General features: G+C 39.6%; 1 protein-coding gene across 10 annotated transcripts in view; it reads left to right on the forward strand.

Annotated features, from left to right (window-relative positions):
* The first annotated feature begins 1,315 nt into the window (after window positions 1-1,315).
* Window positions 1,316-20,044, forward strand: part of PCDH9 (protocadherin 9) — a 961,765-nt gene continuing 943,036 nt past the window's right edge. For 9 of the 10 annotated variants that reach the window (XM_080662369.1, XM_080662373.1, XM_080662377.1 and 6 more), the window contains exons 1-2: window positions 1,331-1,901; window positions 3,139-6,309. In XM_080662369.1, coding sequence (XP_080518495.1) covers window positions 3,274-6,309 — 3,036 coding nt within the window. In that variant the 5' untranslated portion in view covers window positions 1,331-1,901; window positions 3,139-3,273. Of the gene's footprint in view, window positions 1,902-3,138; window positions 6,310-20,044 lie in introns of all 10 variants that reach the window. The other variant, XM_080662378.1, reaches the window with a different exon arrangement.

Consider the following 20,044-nt stretch of genomic DNA (forward strand, 5'->3'; position numbering starts at 1 on the left):
CAAAAAAAATTTTTTTTTGTTCCAAGTGAACTGTTATTATTAAAGCCTCAAACTTTACTCATGCATATATCCTTTTGGTAACAACCCATTACGCAAACCTTGTGGATTACTGATTTTAAAGATCAATCATATACAGAGATAGTCTAGTTTTCGGGGCCAATATTTAAGAAATAAGGCTAATCCTTTCGGGAGTCATTCCATCCTGCACTTGTATGAAAATGAGAAACGTGTGAGAACACGCTACAAAACGAGTCAGAGACATGAGTTGCACAGGGAAAGACAAGTATTACGTGTAAAGTTGGAATCAGCAGAAAGTGCCAGGGGAAAGGAAATGGTCCACAGCCTGGGGAAGCAGCTGGACGGGACTCCTTCCAGCCTTTCGCAGGCAAAGTTTGCAGTTAAGTGAGCTGGAAGCGGCTGTGCAGCAGCCGCGTGTCTGGGCGAGCTCGGTTCGCAGGCTCCCGCGCGGCGGAGCCGAAGTGCAGTGGCAGCCACGCCGTGCGCCGCAGCGCCGGCAGAGGAGACTTCGCGCCGCACCCCCGGCTGGCCAGGGCCGACCGGGGACCCCCGAGGCTGCCGCTCGCCCTCTCCCCGCCAGCTCCCGTCACCCAGCAGGCCAGAAAGGCTCTAGTTAATTTTCTTTCCGGCCTCGACTGAGATTCAAAGATTCTCTGCCCGGACCTTTCGCTATCCGCCCCGTCCGCCCTTCTTGCCAAGTCCCTGCCAGCATCACCGGGCGTGCTGTCAGTTTGAGGCGCTCCGGGGATCGGCTGGCCCGTACTCCCGTCCGAGGGGTGACCCTACATCTCCGGCCTCGGACTCCGGGTGGACTCCCATCTCTGCATTTTGGCCCCTCCATTTAGAAAAGGGAAGTGCGAAATGTGCGCCCAGCTATGTGCCCTCGGCGTCCCCCATCCGCCCGCCGCGGTGCCCGAGGCTCCCTGGACCGGCGCCCGCACGCCCGCCAGTCCCCGGCAGCGCCCGTACTCGCCAAGCCGCTGGGATCGGCGATCGCCGCCCTGAGCGCGCGGAGCCGCCGCCAGCACCGCCCGCGCCCGCCTAAGGCGCGCCGGCTCTCCCCCTCCCGGCCGGACCCTGCTGGGCATGCTCCGTGCGCCTCCGGGAGCCCGGCTCTCTCGGGGCCAGGATCGGTTCTCCGTGTTTTCTCTGCGGCCGAGGGGGTGCAAAGGAGGGGGGCTGGGAAACAGTCAGCTCCCTGTTCGGCGCCCCCTCCCTCGCGTGCGGCTGCCGCACCGCAGGATGCGGGCCAATCCGGTGCCGGGGGCGGGTCCTCGGCCGTCACGCCCTCCCTCTGGGCTTATTGAGAGTTATATCAAGAAATTCAGTTCAGAGAGAGGAGAGGGAGAAGGAGAGAGGGGCAGAGGAGAAGCGGGAGAGGGAAAGCGAGCCAGACAGGAAGAAGCGCCCCAGAGTCTCTCAAACCAGAAAGAGATAAACAGCCGATTAGGAATTTTTCGGGCCGCTGTCACCCCGGAGAGCAGCCGAAGAATCACCATCACCCCAACTCTGACGTTTCCTACAAGAAGTTAGAGACTTAAGCATTACTGACATCGGAGGGAAATGGTATGCTTGATGCTGTGGAAAATACCCCTGAGCTGAAGAAGTGCTACTGGATGCTGTGTGTGTTAAATACCAGAAGAGCCCAAACCCCCTGGGTAATAGAGACGAAATGTGGAGAGAATAACGACAAATCTGTGAATTTGTTCTCTGGAGTTCCTAATTTGCCAGCCCGAAGCAACACATTTCACCAGGAGGAAACGTTTTGCTGCTCCTGATTTCTCCCCAAACTGGTGCTACCAGATGCATGGCTTTCTATGTGTGGGAACAAATCGTTCCTAACTGCAGCATACCGGGAAAGGGGAAAGGTTGAGGCAACTAACGTAAGTGTAAAGTTTCTCATGCACAATTGTAAATGCTGTGTTTAGATATGTCCTCGGTGCAGACGGGGGGGGGGGGTGTTTGTAATTGGGTAGACGGTTGGGGCAGAACTCACCTACTAGGCTGTATCTGCATCCCTACCTGCATCACCCTGCCGGAACTAATCACGGGCATCAGCTACCGTGCAGCTAATGCAGATGAGATCAGAGCCTGGAACTGACCAGTTTTACTCTAGTGGGTGGCTGTCTGGAGTCTTGCACCGGTTTAAATTGCAGTTAGGGGAGCATCTAAGCAGGAGGCTTTTAACCTGCATTATTGGGTTGCAGTATTTATGTGTGGCAGATGTTACTAATATTATAACAGAGATCAGGGTTAAGAAACTGCATTTTTCCGCTCTTTTAGGCTCTGTAGAAAATATTGTGCTGTTACATGAAAATATTGCTGCGTTTCACATACACCTTGACACTCTCACCTCTAGGATAAGAAATCTTACATTATTATTTTGTAAAGTTTTAATGTGTTTATTAATGCTAATGGGGTTAATTTGGCAACATGGAGAAATGAGAGCAAGGTCTGGATAAGACATTTGAAGTCTTGGTGTTGTGCTTTTAGGCAATACGGATCTGTAGTGGCCGGTGACTATTGCTGCTGATGCTGCAGCATGTCCGATGCTTGTTTCCCAGGAAGATTGTGTTAGAAGGCAGTTGAAGAACTGGAGGGAAAGAAAGGCATAGTCCTTTTAGAAAGAAAAAAAAAAAAAAAAAGAGATGACTCAGTGTGGCAGAGAAGAAAACTCGTCACAGTTGACATGTGACAAAGCAGTTAGCAGGAAGCACAGCTAAATACTTAGTGTTTTTCACTTCCACCTAAAAAAAAAAACAAAAACTAAGGGAGGTGGGTTAGAAACCAGGAGGCAGGTAAGCCAGGGGGAGGGGAGGAGGAGGACAAGAATTCAAGAATGCATGTTTTGAATTAAACAGTGTCCTGAAAAACAGTGTGGGTGACTACAGGTAAAAATAGCAGCTGTCCTGAATTCAAAAGTAGATGATTTTATTTTCTCTGGCCAAATGCAACAAGCAGGGGATGTTGAGTGTTTTTATCCACAGAGTTAACTTGCGAACAGTGGCAGAGCAAACTGCCATGTTTACTAATATGCAGTGGAAAATGTGCTGTAATGTTTCGTGACTGTGTGTTTTTGTGTACTGAAGAATAATATTGTCTATACAATTGTGTTGACAGTGGCTGTCTCCAAATAAGCGATGAGATGTAATGCATCCTCCAGTCCATGCACGCTTCCTCTTGCAATCCGTGCATCCTTCCTCAGTGGGAACCTTTAAACCCTAAAATTCGGGAAAAGAAAATAAATACATTATCATGGACCTGAGGGATTTTTACCTGTTGGCTGCTCTGATTGCCTGTTTAAGGCTGGATTCCGCAATAGCTCAAGAACTTATTTACACTATTAGAGAGGAATTGCCTGAAAATGTGCCCATAGGAAACATACCAAAGGACCTGAACATTTCTCACATCAATGCTGCCACAGGGACCAGTGCCAGCCTTGTCTACAGACTGGTTTCTAAAGCTGGGGATGCCCCTTTGGTGAAAGTGTCTAGTAGCACTGGGGAGATTTTCACAACCTCCAATAGAATAGACAGAGAGAAACTCTGTGCTGGAGCCTCTTATGCTGAGGAGAATGAGTGTTTCTTTGAACTTGAGGTGGTGATCCTCCCCAATGATTTTTTCAGGCTGATCAAAATAAAAATAATTGTTAAGGATACCAATGACAATGCCCCCATGTTTCCATCTCCTGTCATCAATATTTCAATTCCAGAAAACACTTTGATCAACAGCCGCTTTCCAATCCCATCAGCAACAGATCCTGACACAGGCTTCAATGGTGTTCAGCATTATGAATTGTTAAATGGGCAGAGTGTGTTTGGACTGGATATTGTGGAAACTCCAGAGGGAGAGAAGTGGCCGCAATTGATTGTTCAGCAAAACTTGGACAGAGAACAGAAAGATACCTATGTGATGAAAATCAAAGTAGAGGATGGAGGCACTCCACAGAAGTCCAGCACGGCCATCCTGCAGGTCACAGTAAGTGATGTAAATGACAACAGGCCAGTGTTTAAGGAGGGTCAAGTGGAGGTCCATATCCCAGAGAATGCACCCGTGGGCACCTCTGTAATTCAGCTCCATGCCACTGACGCAGACATAGGCAGTAATGCTGAAATCCGGTACATTTTTGGTGCCCAGGTCGCCCCTGCTACCAAAAGACTCTTTGCTTTAAATAATACTACTGGGCTGATCACTGTCCAGAGGTCCTTAGATCGAGAGGAGACAGCCATTCACAAAGTGACAGTGCTGGCTAGTGATGGCAGCTCCACTCCCGCTCGAGCCACCGTCACCATCAATGTGACTGATGTAAATGATAACCCTCCTAACATAGACCTCAGGTACATCATAAGTCCCATCAATGGCACAGTGTATTTATCCGAGAAAGATCCCGTGAATACCAAGATTGCCCTAATTACAGTTTCTGATAAGGACACGGATGTGAATGGCAAAGTGATCTGTTTTATTGAAAGAGAGGTCCCATTTCATTTGAAGGCAGTGTACGACAACCAATATTTGTTAGAGACCTCCTCTCTGTTGGACTATGAGGGCACCAAAGAATTCAGCTTTAAAATTGTTGCCTCAGATTCTGGGAAGCCCAGTTTAAATCAGACTGCCCTGGTAAGGGTTAAGCTTGAGGACGAAAATGACAACCCACCAATTTTCAACCAGCCTGTAATTGAGCTGTCAGTTTCTGAAAACAACCGACGTGGATTATACTTAACAACGATTAGTGCCACAGATGAAGACAGTGGGAAAAATGCAGACATTGTTTACCAGCTTGGACCGAATGCCTCCTTCTTTGATCTGGACCGAAAGACAGGAGTTCTGACAGCCTCCAGAGTCTTTGACAGAGAGGAACAGGAGCGATTCATTTTTACAGTAACTGCCAGGGACAATGGGACCCCTCCCCTCCAAAGCCAAGCGGCGGTGATAGTTACGGTTCTGGATGAGAATGACAACAGCCCCAAGTTTACTCATAATCACTTTCAATTTTTTGTGTCTGAGAATCTGCCAAAGTATAGTACTGTGGGGGTGATCACAGTGACAGATGCAGATGCTGGCGAGAATAAAGCTGTGACTCTTTCCATTCTGAATGATAATGATAATTTTGTGTTGGATCCCTATTCCGGAGTCATCAAGTCAAATGTCTCATTCGACAGAGAGCAGCAGAGTTCCTACACTTTTGATGTCAAAGCCACCGACGGAGGACAGCCGCCCCGGTCCTCGACTGCCAAGGTGACCATCAATGTCATGGACGTCAATGACAACAGCCCAGTTGTCATTTCCCCACCGTCTAACACGTCTTTTAAGTTGGTGCCCCTCTCAGCCATCCCTGGCTCGGTGGTAGCAGAAGTTTTCGCAGTGGATATCGACACTGGGATGAACGCTGAACTGAAGTATACCATCGTGAGTGGGAACAGCAAAGGCTTGTTTCGGATTGACCCGGTCACCGGCAACATCACTCTGGAAGAGAAACCCGCACCGACTGACGTGGGCTTGCACCGGTTGGTGGTCAACATCAGCGACCTGGGCTACCCGAAGTCTTTGCACACACTTGTGCTTGTTTTCCTTTATGTCAACGACACTGCTGGGAATGCCTCCTATATCTATGACTTGATTCGCAGGACTATGGAGACCCCACTGGACAGGAACATAGGGGACAGCAGCCAGCCCTACCAGAACGAGGACTATCTCACCATCATGATCGCCATCGTGGCCGGGGCCATGGTGGTCATCGTCGTGATCTTCGTCACCGTGCTGGTGCGCTGTCGCCACGCATCCAGGTTCAAAGCAGCTCAGAGGAGCAAACAAGGGGCGGAATGGATGTCCCCCAACCAGGAGAACAAACAAAACAAGAAAAAGAAGAGAAAGAAAAGGAAGTCTCCCAAGAGCTCTCTCTTGAACTTTGTGACCATTGAAGAGTCCAAACCCGATGACGCGGTGCACGAACCCATCAACGGGACCATCAGCCTGCCGGCTGAGCTGGAGGAGCAGAGCATAGGGAGATTTGACTGGGGCCCGGCACCTCCGACCACCTTCAAGCCCAACAGCCCTGACCTGGCCAAGCACTACAAATCCGCTTCTCCACAGCCTGCTTTTCATCTGAAACCAGACACTCCCGTTTCCGTGAAAAAGCATCACGTGATTCAGGAACTCCCTTTGGACAACACCTTTGTCGGGGGCTGTGACACCCTTTCCAAACGCTCTTCCACTAGTTCAGATCACTTCAGTGCCTCAGAGTGCAGTTCCCAAGGAGGCTTCAAGACAAAGGGCCCCTTACACACCAGACAGGTAAACGAGCACTTTTACTGGTCTATAAGTACTGCATACAAGTGCCCAGTCAACCAGTACTAACGTGCCAGTGTGTCTATTGTTTTGGTCGAACTTTTAGCTTAGTTATAAAGAGGGGGAAAAAAACAAAAACAAAAACAAAAACAAAACAAAAAAAAACTTGACCCCTTTTTCTCTTCCTCTGAGGCTCAGTCAAGAATTTTTAGAACAGCTTTGAAATTTCTGAGTTCTGAGAATTATTTAACTTCCCAGTTTGCTTCAAAAGGCAAAAGATGAAAAGAGGAAATGATTCCAAAATGTCCCAAGATAATGTTGGCTGAAGAAGAAAACCTGTCCTGATATGCCAAATTCTGGTCCTGGGGTTCCCAAATTGACTGCTTCAACATTGTCATATTACCTTTTCATCTAAAAAGTCACCTTCAAATCTCAAGTGTTAAATGACGTTTGAAGGGCTGACTGTAATTATATTGGAGCCGTGGTTGCTAAAGGGGTTAACTTTTTTTTAGTCTCTAAACAAGATGGTAGAATATTAAATGTACATCAGCTGTGAAGCACATGGTTGTGGGTAGTTTGCAACTAAGCCATATAGGTCCTCTTTTTGATTTCAGATGATTTTATTGTAATATAGTAATTTGGGTATTGCATAGAAAGATTTGCAGATTGTCCACAATGGCCAAAGTACTCTTGCAAAGAAAAAAAAAAAAAAAAGGAATGCTGTCTCCCTGATTTAACTCATTTATACAGAAAAGAATGAATCCATTGTAAATATTCTCTCATCTTAGTAATGCATAAGTGATCTGTCATAACTCATTTTAAACTGTGAAATATGCCATATGAAGAGGGATTAAGAGGCTGAGAAACTCATATTTCAACCAAATCCAGAATTAGTTTTTCTTAGGTCTAATAATTCCTTGTTAATAAAGATTTAAGTGCAGCGCTGTCTAATTTATTTCACTGGTGCTTGTCTGTTGCCACAAAATTTGAGTGTCAATAATAGCCTGTAGATGGCACTAGGGTATCATGTGCTTGCGCTGGCCAGGTGCCAATCCCGCAGTAGCGAGGAAATGGGGGAGGGAGATATCAAGCTGGTACTACAGCCAAAGATACCTTTTATTTAATGATAGTTGCTCTGGAGCAACTGGCATTTCAGTTCGTTTGCTTGCTCTTTTGTGATTAGCTCTCACCACACCACCTTTCTAGCACTTCGCAATCCATGTTCGATCTTTGTTGGTATTGAGTCCATCTATGGTGCTGGCCCATCTGAATTTGTTAAAAATAAGGAACATATAGATTTCAGAAAATACAGTAAAGCAAAATAAATGTGCATGTAGTATTTATTGACAGTCATTGATTAGTGATTGGAAATTCAAGAGTCTTCCCCCCCAACACACACACACACACACCTTTTTTGTGTGTGTTTGGGAGTGAGGTGGGGTAGAAGGTTTTATTGAAACTCCATTTCCTTCTCATCTTCTAGTGTTTATTGCTCTGGAGGGACTTTAAGATTTTGTGGTTATTTATAAAAATAATTTTGACAATGAATCACATAGATACTCCCAGATCATTAAATGTGTTGACTATAATTATACAACTAAAATCTTCATTTCTTAAAAAAAAAACAAAAAAAAAACACCCTAGTGCAATTTTAAAGTATATTTAAAGCTTAAATACATAGAACGAAAAGAATTAGAGTCAGTATAGAAGTTCTAGTGAGAATTTGAAGTTGAAAGATATAACTGGAAGTTGGAATGACTTATTTTCATGTTAAATTTATCATCTTTTTAAAAGAAGCTGAAGTTTTAAAATTTAGAATATTTCTGAGATTACTAAAGGTTTATAAAAGTGTGTAAATAGTTAATCATGGTAAAAAAGTAATTTATGAAACTAAATGAGTTTAGTATAAAATAACTTTTTTAATGAAAAGAAAGAAAACGGCTTTTTATTATTGATTTTTAATGTGAATGTCACAATATACTGATGATATTACATAATTTGCAAAATGTGTTGAAAAAACTAACATGATTTAAACTTTTAATATAAAACAGAAATTTGTTTTCCAAAGAAACATATTGATATTCTTCCCACATCACCTTTCTTTTCATTTCATTGTAGCATTAATATACAGACCCACTTTTCTGACTTTGCCCCAAAAGTTGAAAAAATAGTACAGTGACATAAATGTTAAGTGCATTTTAACAAAGTATGGCAAAGATCTTTTGTTGAGCCTAAGTTAGCCATAACAATATTTGTTTGTATGATGTCATCTTTGAAATAGGATGCTGAGTAATTCGCTAACTGGAACTAAAGTGCAATTTAGACATTTCTTGAGACCATGTGTCACTGTGCAATTCTCCTTGTAGGCATTTTGATGTTCATATGTAGCTATGATTTGCTATTATGATAAAAGCTATTGTAATGGCTTTGCTTATACCTTTTAGAGGTTTTCATGACGGGAAAGAAAAATTGTGATGTTGGAGAAAAGGAATATTGGGAGAAAGGAAAGGCGATGGTGATAGCAACATGTACAATTTTAGTATAAAAAGGCATATTTTCTATGAATGAGAACATAAATCATATACTACTCTTTTAATTTTTCCCACTGAACTCTATAATTATTATCTGAAGACACTATATTTAAAACTAAAATGTAAAAATTCTTTTTTCTTAGTTTGTTTACTTCAACTAGTGGCTTTCATACTAAATGTGCTCCTGAAGCTACACAATTTGAAAAGTAAGATTTATTACCACAAAAGCTTTCATAGAAATTTGTAAAGTTACGTATAATCTATGAAGGTTTTTAGTTGAGTAGGCTCAGATTGCTGTTAACAGGAACACCTTTCACTAAGGGCTCTTATTGATGCCTGGGTAAAATGCAAGATTCTTGAGTAAGGGTTACCAAACGTAAATACTATTAATTTGTATTATCTATACAGTGAAAACATAATGTCTGACTTTTACACCACGAGTTTGCTTGCAGTGCACTGATTGTTATCCCCCCCACATACACAAACACACACCACACCCCCTTATTTTCCCTTGTATGACCCTGCAAAGGTCCTGTGAAACAATTGTAAGTCACATTCCTCATCCACTCTATTTTACTAAGCTTTTCTTTTCCTTGTGTTTAACAGATCTATCCCTGAATTGTCCACAGATTATTTTTTATGAGTTTTTGGAAGTATCCTTAGCATTCACTGATCGAGTGAAATTTCCTTTTTTCTCAAGCAAGATTGTATCTTGATATTTATTCATAAGTAAGCAAAGTTCATTGTTATAGAGTTAAGAGAAGGACAATATAATTAATTTCAGTAGGGCTTTAAATAATAGCAAGCATTGGTGTATTTTCTCTAAAAGAAAAAGATTTTTTTTAATGGATATGCCTTTTAAAATATGATAGTATCAAATTTTAGGCTTTCTCAGAATCAACTGTAGGATTTCTTAAATTGGGTTATTGGGCCCTTCTCCCAGAGGTCCTGATTTGGTACCTCTGGGGTCCAGCCTGAACATTTACATCACTGACCAGACCCTCGGTGATGCTGATGCTGCTAGTCCAGGGACCACACTTTGAGAACCACTGCCTCAGCATATTGGAAGGAGAAACATCAGCTCATTTCCCTCTCAGATGATCATTTCCAGAGGACCTGTTTTTCCACAACCCGACTCTCCACTCACTATTGACAGCCGTTTATTGTAGCTGGAGGCTTTACAGTAAGCTGTTTCCCAACCCAGCTGACAGCTTTAGGGAATTAATTTTCTTGGCCCCAGTGTGCTTTTTATGGGGGTACAAATGAAAATGGTAAAGAAAAAAAAGTTCCCTGTTTACATTTGACAACTTCTTCCAGTCATGAAATAATCTGTGATAGTTGCACTAGAGTTTGGTTCTGGGTAAACAGTGATGTTTCATTTTCTAAATGAAATGCTCATTTTAGAGCATAAACATCCTTACTTTACTTTTCATAATCTAGAGTATTTGCTAGTATATACTTTTGTGTGCATATTGAAGAAATTATACATTGAAAATGTGTATGCGTGCTGTTCTCAAGTGTATACATGTACTTTTGCAGTATAAAGGGAATTACTTCTATTCCCAGTCATTTAGAGATACTATATTACATTTATGATTACTTTTCATTTTTGAGTAATCCCACTACAACCACTACTGAAATGCTGTTATGTCATGTAAAATGCACAAGACAGTCATAGAATTGCTATTTAGAAGTGTGAGAAAGAAAAATGCAATTGAAACTGAAGGAGGAAAATGTTAACTAATGTGAGGCTAGCAAAAACTTTAAGATATTTTAAACTACTAAATTTTGCAGTATATGGTGATGGTTGAACACAGGTGGCATTTGGAGAAAAATTACTCCCCAAATTGCAAATTATATTTAAAATGATACCAGTTGTTGGTTTTTCTTTCTACTCCTTCCTTTTGGCTAAGTGCTGTATGTTCATGGACTCTGTTTATGAGGTAGAGGATACCCAGACCCCTTAGATAATGATTCAGGGATCTGGAACATGGATGGGCCACTAATTCAAACTGGCTCCCTTTACTCTTGGGTTTGTAAAACAAAGATTTGATATTTTTCACAGCTTGATACACCTAAGCTGTAAAATTTAAGATAGATTTTAGCATTTATTGATAATAACCTTAAGGATGGTCAAACAAAAAATTGCCACTGTATTAAGCATAACCAAGCCTACAGATTCCTGAACATTTATTCATACAGAGAAAATAAATTTCTGTATTCAAAATATTCTATTATCTTGTTTTCTAAATTTTGTTGCAATTAATTCTATATATAGAAACACTGTCAATTGATGTTCCCTGAGTTTCAGATGAGTCATCCTTATGGTGTCACAGAACAGGCTTTGGCATCATTATCATTACCTTGTAAAATATTGTACTTGAAATAATGTTATATTCTTATGGCATATGCATAGTGCTATTAGTTAAATATTTAGCCTCTCATAATAGCACAAATTAAATTAAAGTTTGTGAAATAGTAAAAAAGAGAGAATTTACATTTAATGAAAAATGTCACATCTCAAATTAGGTTTCTTCATAACCAATTGGAGATTATTTTGACTCTTGGAGTTTCATTTTCATATTGAATGTCTATAGATTACACTCAAAATATTACAAATGGCATCTTAATTCTTTTCACAGTACATTACATGATAGTACTGAGGTATGAAAGTGATACCTTTAAATCATTTCTTTTCTCATAAGCTCTGTGTCCACACTGTTTTTATTTAGACTTTTTGACCTCTAAATTTTTGTTGTTGTTGTTGTTGTTGTTGTTGGGGGAATGCAGAAATCTACTGTGTGCTAGAAGTTACAGTGGTTGTATTGGTCTAGCAGTACCAAACTGGGTGTTTACAGGGAAAGGGGCTGTATCAACTGTATTGTTCTCTTTTAGTAAAATTTCTCGGTTTGACTTTGTCAGAGTGAACTCTTAGCTTGCAAATAGTTAAAAGCAACAAAAGCAAAACTGAGTCATGAATTGTTTTCCACTTTTCTTAAAATCTTGAAGTAAGCTTTCTCTCAATTTAGTCTGGTGTTTTCTGGAATAGATCCTTTATTAAGGCTATAAATTAGTCTCTTGATAATATTAACAAATAAGTTAATGTCTTACAAATTTAACATAGTTGGAAAATGAGTAAGGATTATTTAATGTGGATTTTTAAGGTTTGGATTTCTTGATAGCCGATTTTATGTTTATTATACTTTCCAGAATTTGTTACGTATAAGGGTCTCAAAAGGTATATCAGGTTTTTTGATATATAACTCTAATCATATGCCAGATATACTAGTAGAGAATTTGCAAATGCAAGTCAGCAAGGGGCTTACTCTAAAGTTTTCAGTGTCTGGAGGCATATAGGAGTCAGTCACTCAATAAGTAATTGTGCTAATGTGCTATGGCCCTTCTAACAATTATTGTCCCTAAATCTGCATCAGATCACAGAAGCAAGTCCAAATGTAGAAATATAATCCCTCATGTACATAAGGAGATATACTTTGCTGTTTAACATTTCCTCAGTTGTTTCAGAAAACTGTTAAATCTGTCAAACATTTCATTTGGAAAGGAACACATGTTTTTTGCCTTTGTTTGATACAAACCTATTGGGCTGTCAGTCATCAGAAACATAGAATATAGATTACCATGATTGACATTTTGGTTTTGATTTCTATTATTTTTCCCCTAAACCAAGATTCATTAAAATGTAAAATTCCTAAATTTGTTAAACAACTATCCTTCCTTAGCAGTAAGAGTGATCGCAGGAAGAAACTTGGAAAACAACCCATATGTAATCTCTCCCACTCATGTTTTCCTCCTATAGACAGATTGTCTCCTATAGACAAGAATAGTGGCAGAATCTGGAATTTTCTGAGCTATAATATAACTTTAGGACATTCACTCAGGATATGTATTTACATGCTTATTCATCATTTAAATGGCATTTGGAAATATTCCCCCCCAATTTTTAACACTTTGATTCATTACAGTGCTATGAACACATACCACATTTAATCTGATGGACTTGCGATCACCTGTATGGCTGGGAGTGGTGGCATACACAGGGTGTCCCAGAAAATGTATACACACTTTAAATAATTATAAAGGCAGTGTTTACTAAAATACATTTCATTTTCAAAATCGAGCTATCAGCTGTTAAACTGTACATTTTTTGGGGACACGCTGTGAGCACAGGCAAGATCTTTGAGGCACGTTTGAATGATTCTAGTCATATTATATTAACTAGAGTCCTGGTGCACGAATCCGTGCACCAGTGGGGTCCCTCTGCCTGGCCTGCAGGATCGGGTGGAAACTGGCTCTCTGACATCCCCCAAGGGGTCTTGGATTGCAAGAGGGCGCAGGCCAGGCCAAGGGACCCCACCAATGCATAATTGGGGCCGGGGAGGGACGCAAGAGGTTAGCCAGCTGGGGAGGGGTTGGTGGAGGGCTCCAGGGCATGTCCAGCCAATCTCACTCAGTCCCAATCAGCGGGAACCCAGCAACAAGCTAACCTGCTGGTCAGAACGTCTGCCTTCTGGTGGTCAGTGCACATCATAGTGAGCTATTGAGGGCCTTAGCATATCATTAGCATATTACGCTTTGATTGGTTGAACAGATGACCAGACGACTGGACACTTAGCATACTAGGCTTTTATTATATAGGATTATTCTTGAGAAAATATCTGAAATTAACCTATCTTATATTGAAAGTCTACTACAGCCTTACCACTTACGAATTTATATAGATTTATAATTATGTGGGCCACAGGAAAGAACAGAAATATGGTCAGTTTTAGCGTGTTTGCATATCTTATATTTTAACATTCATCCACAGTTTGTCTTTCTATCTGGACCATCTCTGCATTTTCATATTACACTGGATATTCGTTAATATCCAGTCTGTGGCCTTTTTCAGTCTGTTAGCAGTTGATTAAGAAATATTCTAATCCCTTCCAGGATATTGAGAAACTAATGGATTGCAGAGTATTTGGGTCTTTAAGCTTCAATTGTAAATGGTATGAAGAATTGTCATTGAGCTGATATTTGCATATATCTCTCCCAGTGCTAGTTACTTTGCCTCCTTTTTTTTGTCTGCCTAATCTTCAGTTTTCATTCTAAAGATATTTTAGTTGGAAATAAGCATGCCTGTGATAGAAATTTGGGATTCACCTCTAAATGAATGCCATCACAGACAGCGAAGTTCTGGCACATTCTGCATAGATCTGTATGAACACAGTGAACCCTTCATAAGCCCTAAGGTGGCAGGAAATTGGTGCTGAAAATTAAGTAAGGTTTTAAAGATTTGCAAAGTAGAGAGCTTTGTATAAAGCTGGTATTGCAGGTGCCTATTAAATATGAAGTAAAAGCTTTGTAATACAACTAGCTAACACATTTCCCTCCACATTAGAGGGATTTATAGCCTGGGGAATTAGTCTTGCCTATTTTCTCCAAATACAGAAACACTGGATATGTCTGAAAGAATAAAAATCTAAATGCCTGACTTATAATGAACAGATTTGCTCCGTGATGACTCTAGGCATTCAAGGTAGACAATGTAGGCCCTTTCCTATCCTACTCACCTGTAGCACCCTGATGCCCATAATCTGGTCTTCACCTCTCCTGGGAAGAAACTCTCAATCATGTGTAGACATTCCTCTAAACATAAATCAGATTAAAATCTTTGGTGTCTATAAAACTATATCATTACCATAATGAGGAGGGCTGGCTACTACATGAGTGCTTTCATCCTCATAGGAATTGCTTTGAATCATTTCTCACTGTATTTTTAGAATTCCTCTTTGCTCCATTTGTAAATAGTGTGTATTTGAAGCATAGCACTTCATTACAGACTTACATGGCTTCCAATATATTTACCTTTATGACAGTGTAGTAAAATGCCTCGCATTTTTTAAATGCTTAATGTTTATGGCCCTGTTAGATATAAATGGGTGGAAATAGCCAAGCAGATTTTAAAATTATTTTACAATCCATGGATTTCTGCTTACTAGAAAAAGTATATAATGCCCGTGCAGTCCACAGTGGATACAGGGGGTTTGCTGAGAATCATCAGAGATGATTGATTTTGAAAACAAAACAGTTTTTGTGCAAGACAATAGCTACCACAAGTCTGTAAGTGAGGTTTTTTGTATTTATTTTTCTCTCTCATTAAACAAACCTCAATGAGGAGAGGAATGGAAACACAGAAGGATATATAAAATGAAGCTGTATCTTTTATATAAAGAAAATGCCTTCTGCTGACAGTAGTTCTACAGTAGATCTTTTCTTGAGAAAAAAAATGCTGGTGCTTTTTTGGATTCTGAGAATGCAACCAATCTGTGCCTCTGTGTGATAGCAGCTGCATGCTGAGGACTTTCAAATACACAGCTACACAGGATTCTGCAGGAAACTTTTTGTAGAAGGTGCAAGTGACAAATGGAGACAAACTGAAGTGAGTTCTGAGTTGTGAGTTGATGTCCTCCTGTGTCATATATTCATGTCATCGAACCAATTTTCACATTGGAAGCCTAGAATCACAATAGCCTTTTCTCAGTTTGTCAGCTGTGAACACACCTGGATTGGCAACTTTTCTCAGCTCTATTTCTTGTCATTCACTAGGTGGACTGTATTCACGTGCGTTTCTTAATTCACAGCTGCTTTCTCAGTTTATGGATAGATCAAAAACTTTATTGATTTTAGAAAGAGAGGGAGGGAGGGAGAAAGGGAGGGAGGGAGAAAGGGAGGGAGGGGGAGAGAGAGAGAGAGAGAGAGAGAGAGAGAGAGAGAGAGAGAGAGAGAGAGAGAGAGAGAGAGAGAGAGATTTGTTGTTCTACTTATTTATGCATTCATTGGTATGGACCCTGACCAGGGATCTAACCTGCAAACTTGGTAAATGGAGATGCCACTTCAATCAACTGAGCCACCTGACAGGTCTCTTGATAGATTTTTAAATGATACAAAATTGTTTCTGCATATATTTTCTCAAACCTTTTGCTCAAGAATACCCATAAAGTTTCAAATAAAATGCTAACAATGTGTTCTTTCTTCCTATAAATAGCAAGTCTCTATATTTTTCCTTTGCAACTTTAAAATTTGGTTTTACTTACTGATATCATTTTCAAAGTTAAGAAATGATGTTAAGTTTAGCTATATAGATTAATAATGTTTCAATGTATTCCCAATCCATTCAGATTTCTAACATAGACATTAGACTTTTATGAAAATACTTTTTTTGCTGCAAAATTGAAATGAGTATCAAATTACATTGACCTGTAGTAAAAACAGACACAGTCTTTAGGATATTTGAGTTTGACATGAACTCATTTTCATTTTTGGTCTTGATAGCAAAATTTTCTGCCAAGAAGAGACAGCAAAACACAGGTTGAATTCACTGATGATTTTTTTTCAAAATGGTAATAATTAAGCAAAATCATTTTGACACCTAAAGTCTCAGTTTTAGACAATTAAATTCTGCTTCCACTAAGGGCTATTGCTTTCTGAAGCAACACTAGAAGTAACATCCAACTATTTTTGCAGGACCATCCTCTCCAGCCCCCTCCCCCACCCCAGCATATATTCAGGATTTTTCAAAACACTGCCCTAGTTTCTCATGATCTTTCAGTTTCACATGGCAACTCAGTCCAATCAAATACTGGCATATCATAACATAAAGCTTATAATTCAGGAGAATACTAAAAAGTCCCTCAAAGTATGAGCCTACGTCTTACTTATCTTTGTATTTCCCAGACCAAACCTACAACATTGGCTAGAAGAGTAAATCTAGTAGGCATTCACTTTAGGTATGTATAATATTTCCATTTATTTAACCTCTATAATAACCATAGAAAGACTAAATTACCATTCTTATTCAACTTACGTAGAAACTGGGAATCAGAAAATGGTTTTCCAAGTCACACGACTAAAGCCAGTAGCTTTTATTTTCAGTCTATAGCCCTACCTCTACACTGGTATTTCTTACCCCTATGTGGCCTGTTTTTATTTGTAAGACACTCTCCTTAGACCAGATATAAGTTTGAAACGTTTTCTTTATCAGGTACATTATTTATGTTGGGAAGGACTGCAGCCCATTTATTAAAAACCCATATTACAAAGCAACTCAGTACACTCAAAAGTGTTCTTCACAGGTAACCCCCCAGTACACTAACTCTGGGAGCATTCGATTACATGAAAGTGTGGTGAGCATCTGACACACAACAGCTGTTCTGGATGTATTGCTGTGACAGAGGCCAAAATGTATAAAGTATATATGGAGAGAGTTCTGAATGTCTGATTTCAGTTGTCCCTATCATCCTGTGCAGCAGCTGAAAAACGGTCTAATTGGATTTAAGTGTGTGTATGTGTGTGTGCGTGCACGCGTGCACATGTGTGCACACTCTCTAGTGTAAGAAATTATGATCTCCCTGGCACCCCTCCATTCATATTTCTGGAGGTCCAGTGAAGGCCCATCTAATACTATTCCTATAGATGAGCAAGTATAGGCATTCGTAGACTTGATATTTTGTCATTTTGATCTTCTTAAACAGTAAAGTATAATTAACATTTTATGTAATTTATCAGGGTCTTGGCTAATCATTCCTGCATATAGGTCAGAGAGAGAGAGGAGCAGAGAATCAGAGAGAGTAGCAGAAATTAGAAAACTGCTAATTCTAATGTACATAAATACACTCTTCTTTCACTTAATTTGACATATCTGTGGTTTCCATTTTTCTCCCTCATTTTTTGTACACCATGTGTCTGTTCAGCCTAACATCTTGCTTCATATCAGGATACAATGGGAACGTAAACAGGGACTAAATATACAGGACCAGATTCCTTCTCTGCCAATCCTCCTCATCCAAAATTTTTACTTAAACTTTTGATACTTAGATTATTGAGTGATTAATTTTAAACATAATGGTCAATGTATTTACTTTGATATCTGCTTAATAAAAATAGTGTTTTGGAGGAGAAAAAAAGTCATACATTAAGTTCCCTTCATAGACTTTTGAGCCATCCAGACAACACCCTAGAATCACATATGAAATCTATAAAAAGAAGCAAAATAATAATTGAGCAGTGACTAAAGCAGTGTCTAGCTACTATATTAATTTTAGAAAGATAAATTTGGTGTCTAATAGAACTCATAGTAATAGTTTCTCAAGACTCAAATAGACCTTTGAGATTATTTGGCCTACTTAATTCATTATCTAGATTTTAAAAAAAGAGACTATAAAAAGTAGTTTGATATTTGAAGTAAAAAAAAAAATGACTTAATGGACTGCTCCTTAAAAACCATGTAACATTAGGCACATCATTTAAATACACTGGTCCTTGCTCTTTCAAGTGAACAGGCACTGGGGTACAGGTAAATGCCTGGCCCATAGGAGGCAGGTCCTAAAAGACAGCAACATGTTCTTCCACCTCCTTGGTAAGGATGCCACCTTACCAACTGACAGAGGTGCCCTAATTCATTTAAAGCATGCTCTCTTAGTTTGGTGTTTGGTGGTTTTCTGGAATCTGAGTTTTATTATGTCTTTTTTATTTTATTTATGTACTTATTTATTTGGTTAATCCTCACCCAAGGATATTCTTCCATTGATTTTTAGGGAGAGTGGAAGAGAGAGGGAAAGGCAGAGAGAAACATCGATGTGAGAGAAACACATCGATTGTTTGCCTCCTGCACGATCCCTGATCAGGGTCTGGGCTGGAGAGGAACCTACAACCAAGGTATGTGCCCTTGACTGGAATCGAACTGGGGACCCATTGGTCCACAGGTCGATTCTATCCACTGAGCCAAACTGGCTAGGGCATATTATGTCTTTTTTAATATGCAAGATATCTCTGTTAATATACTTTAGGTTTAAAATACTGTTTATTGATTATATAGAATTTCTGAAAAGTTGATCTTTGTAACAGCATCAGTATATAGCAGATAGTGTGTGTGTGTGTGTGTGTGTGTATGTATGTGTATATATATATGTGTGTGTGTGTATATGTATTAAAGGCCCAGTGCATGAATTTGTGCACACTGAAATGAAATTAGAGTCCGCAGAGGGACTGCAGAAGGTCTCTAGAGTATGTTTAGCCCATCTTGCCCAGTCCCAATTGGCTGGACCCCAGCAGCAAGCTAACCTACCGGTCAGAGCATCTGCCCCCTCGTGGTCAGTGCGCATCATAGCAACTGGTCGAATGGTTAGACATTTAGCATATTAGGCTTTTATTATATAGGATATATGTGTGTGTATATACATTATATATATATATATATATATATATATATATATATATATATATATATATATATAATTCTTAGTCCCTATTGTTTCACTTTTGTATAATTGCCTCAACTTTTATTTTGAGTTTTCACAATATTAATTAGCATATTGTGTTTTCAAATTACTGTGCTTCTTTTAGTATTTGTTATTAATTTACTTCCATGTTGGTTCCCATAGGGACACCACCCATCTGGGGATTTTCTCCTTATACATCACTCCTATTACAAAACAACATATAAAAGAGTGAATCTGTTTCACAGTCATAGTTAACATAGCTGGAGCCATTTGAAACCTGCTGGCTTTTGCTTCCAATTATTCCATAGACTAGAAAGCATCTCTGTTGAAGGAATAGAATCCATGGTGTAATCAAATTAGTTAAAATGTCTCGGGGTATTTGGATCATATTTCTGGGATTCATCAAATTTTTGCCAGATGCATAATAGCCAATGTTTTTTTGAACTTTTTTCATATTTTAAAATATGTTCATTTATAAATTTTTAATGTTTAAATATGTAGGCATTTGACACCTAAAGTCTCAGTTTGTGTTTATAATGGTTGGGTATGTGGGTCGCATAACATAAATTAGATCTAAAAAATAAAAATAAAACACAATATTATAGTACCTGGAAAAAATACTTTTTCTTTAAGTTTTGGTACCAGAATCATTGCCTTATAGCAGAAATCTTCATGATAAAGTTATTTATTTGGATTAGGAGTAAAATATAGTGGGGATTTGTTATTAATTTTATCAACTAAAGAAATAAATGTTGTCACATTTCAATTGGTCTCATTGTGACTGAATGGTAGAAATTAAATTTTTAATTTCTTATTAACCATTGCTACACTCTCAGTGTGAAACAATTGTTTTTGGATTGGCCTTTTTGTTTAGTTCTAATTTCATATATACACAGTGACTCAGTAAGGACTTTAAAATAAAACAAACAA

The sequence above is a fragment of the Plecotus auritus genome (assembly GCF_963455305.1).
Source record: "Plecotus auritus genome assembly, chromosome: 3".
NCBI lineage: Eukaryota > Metazoa > Chordata > Mammalia > Chiroptera > Vespertilionidae > Plecotus > Plecotus auritus.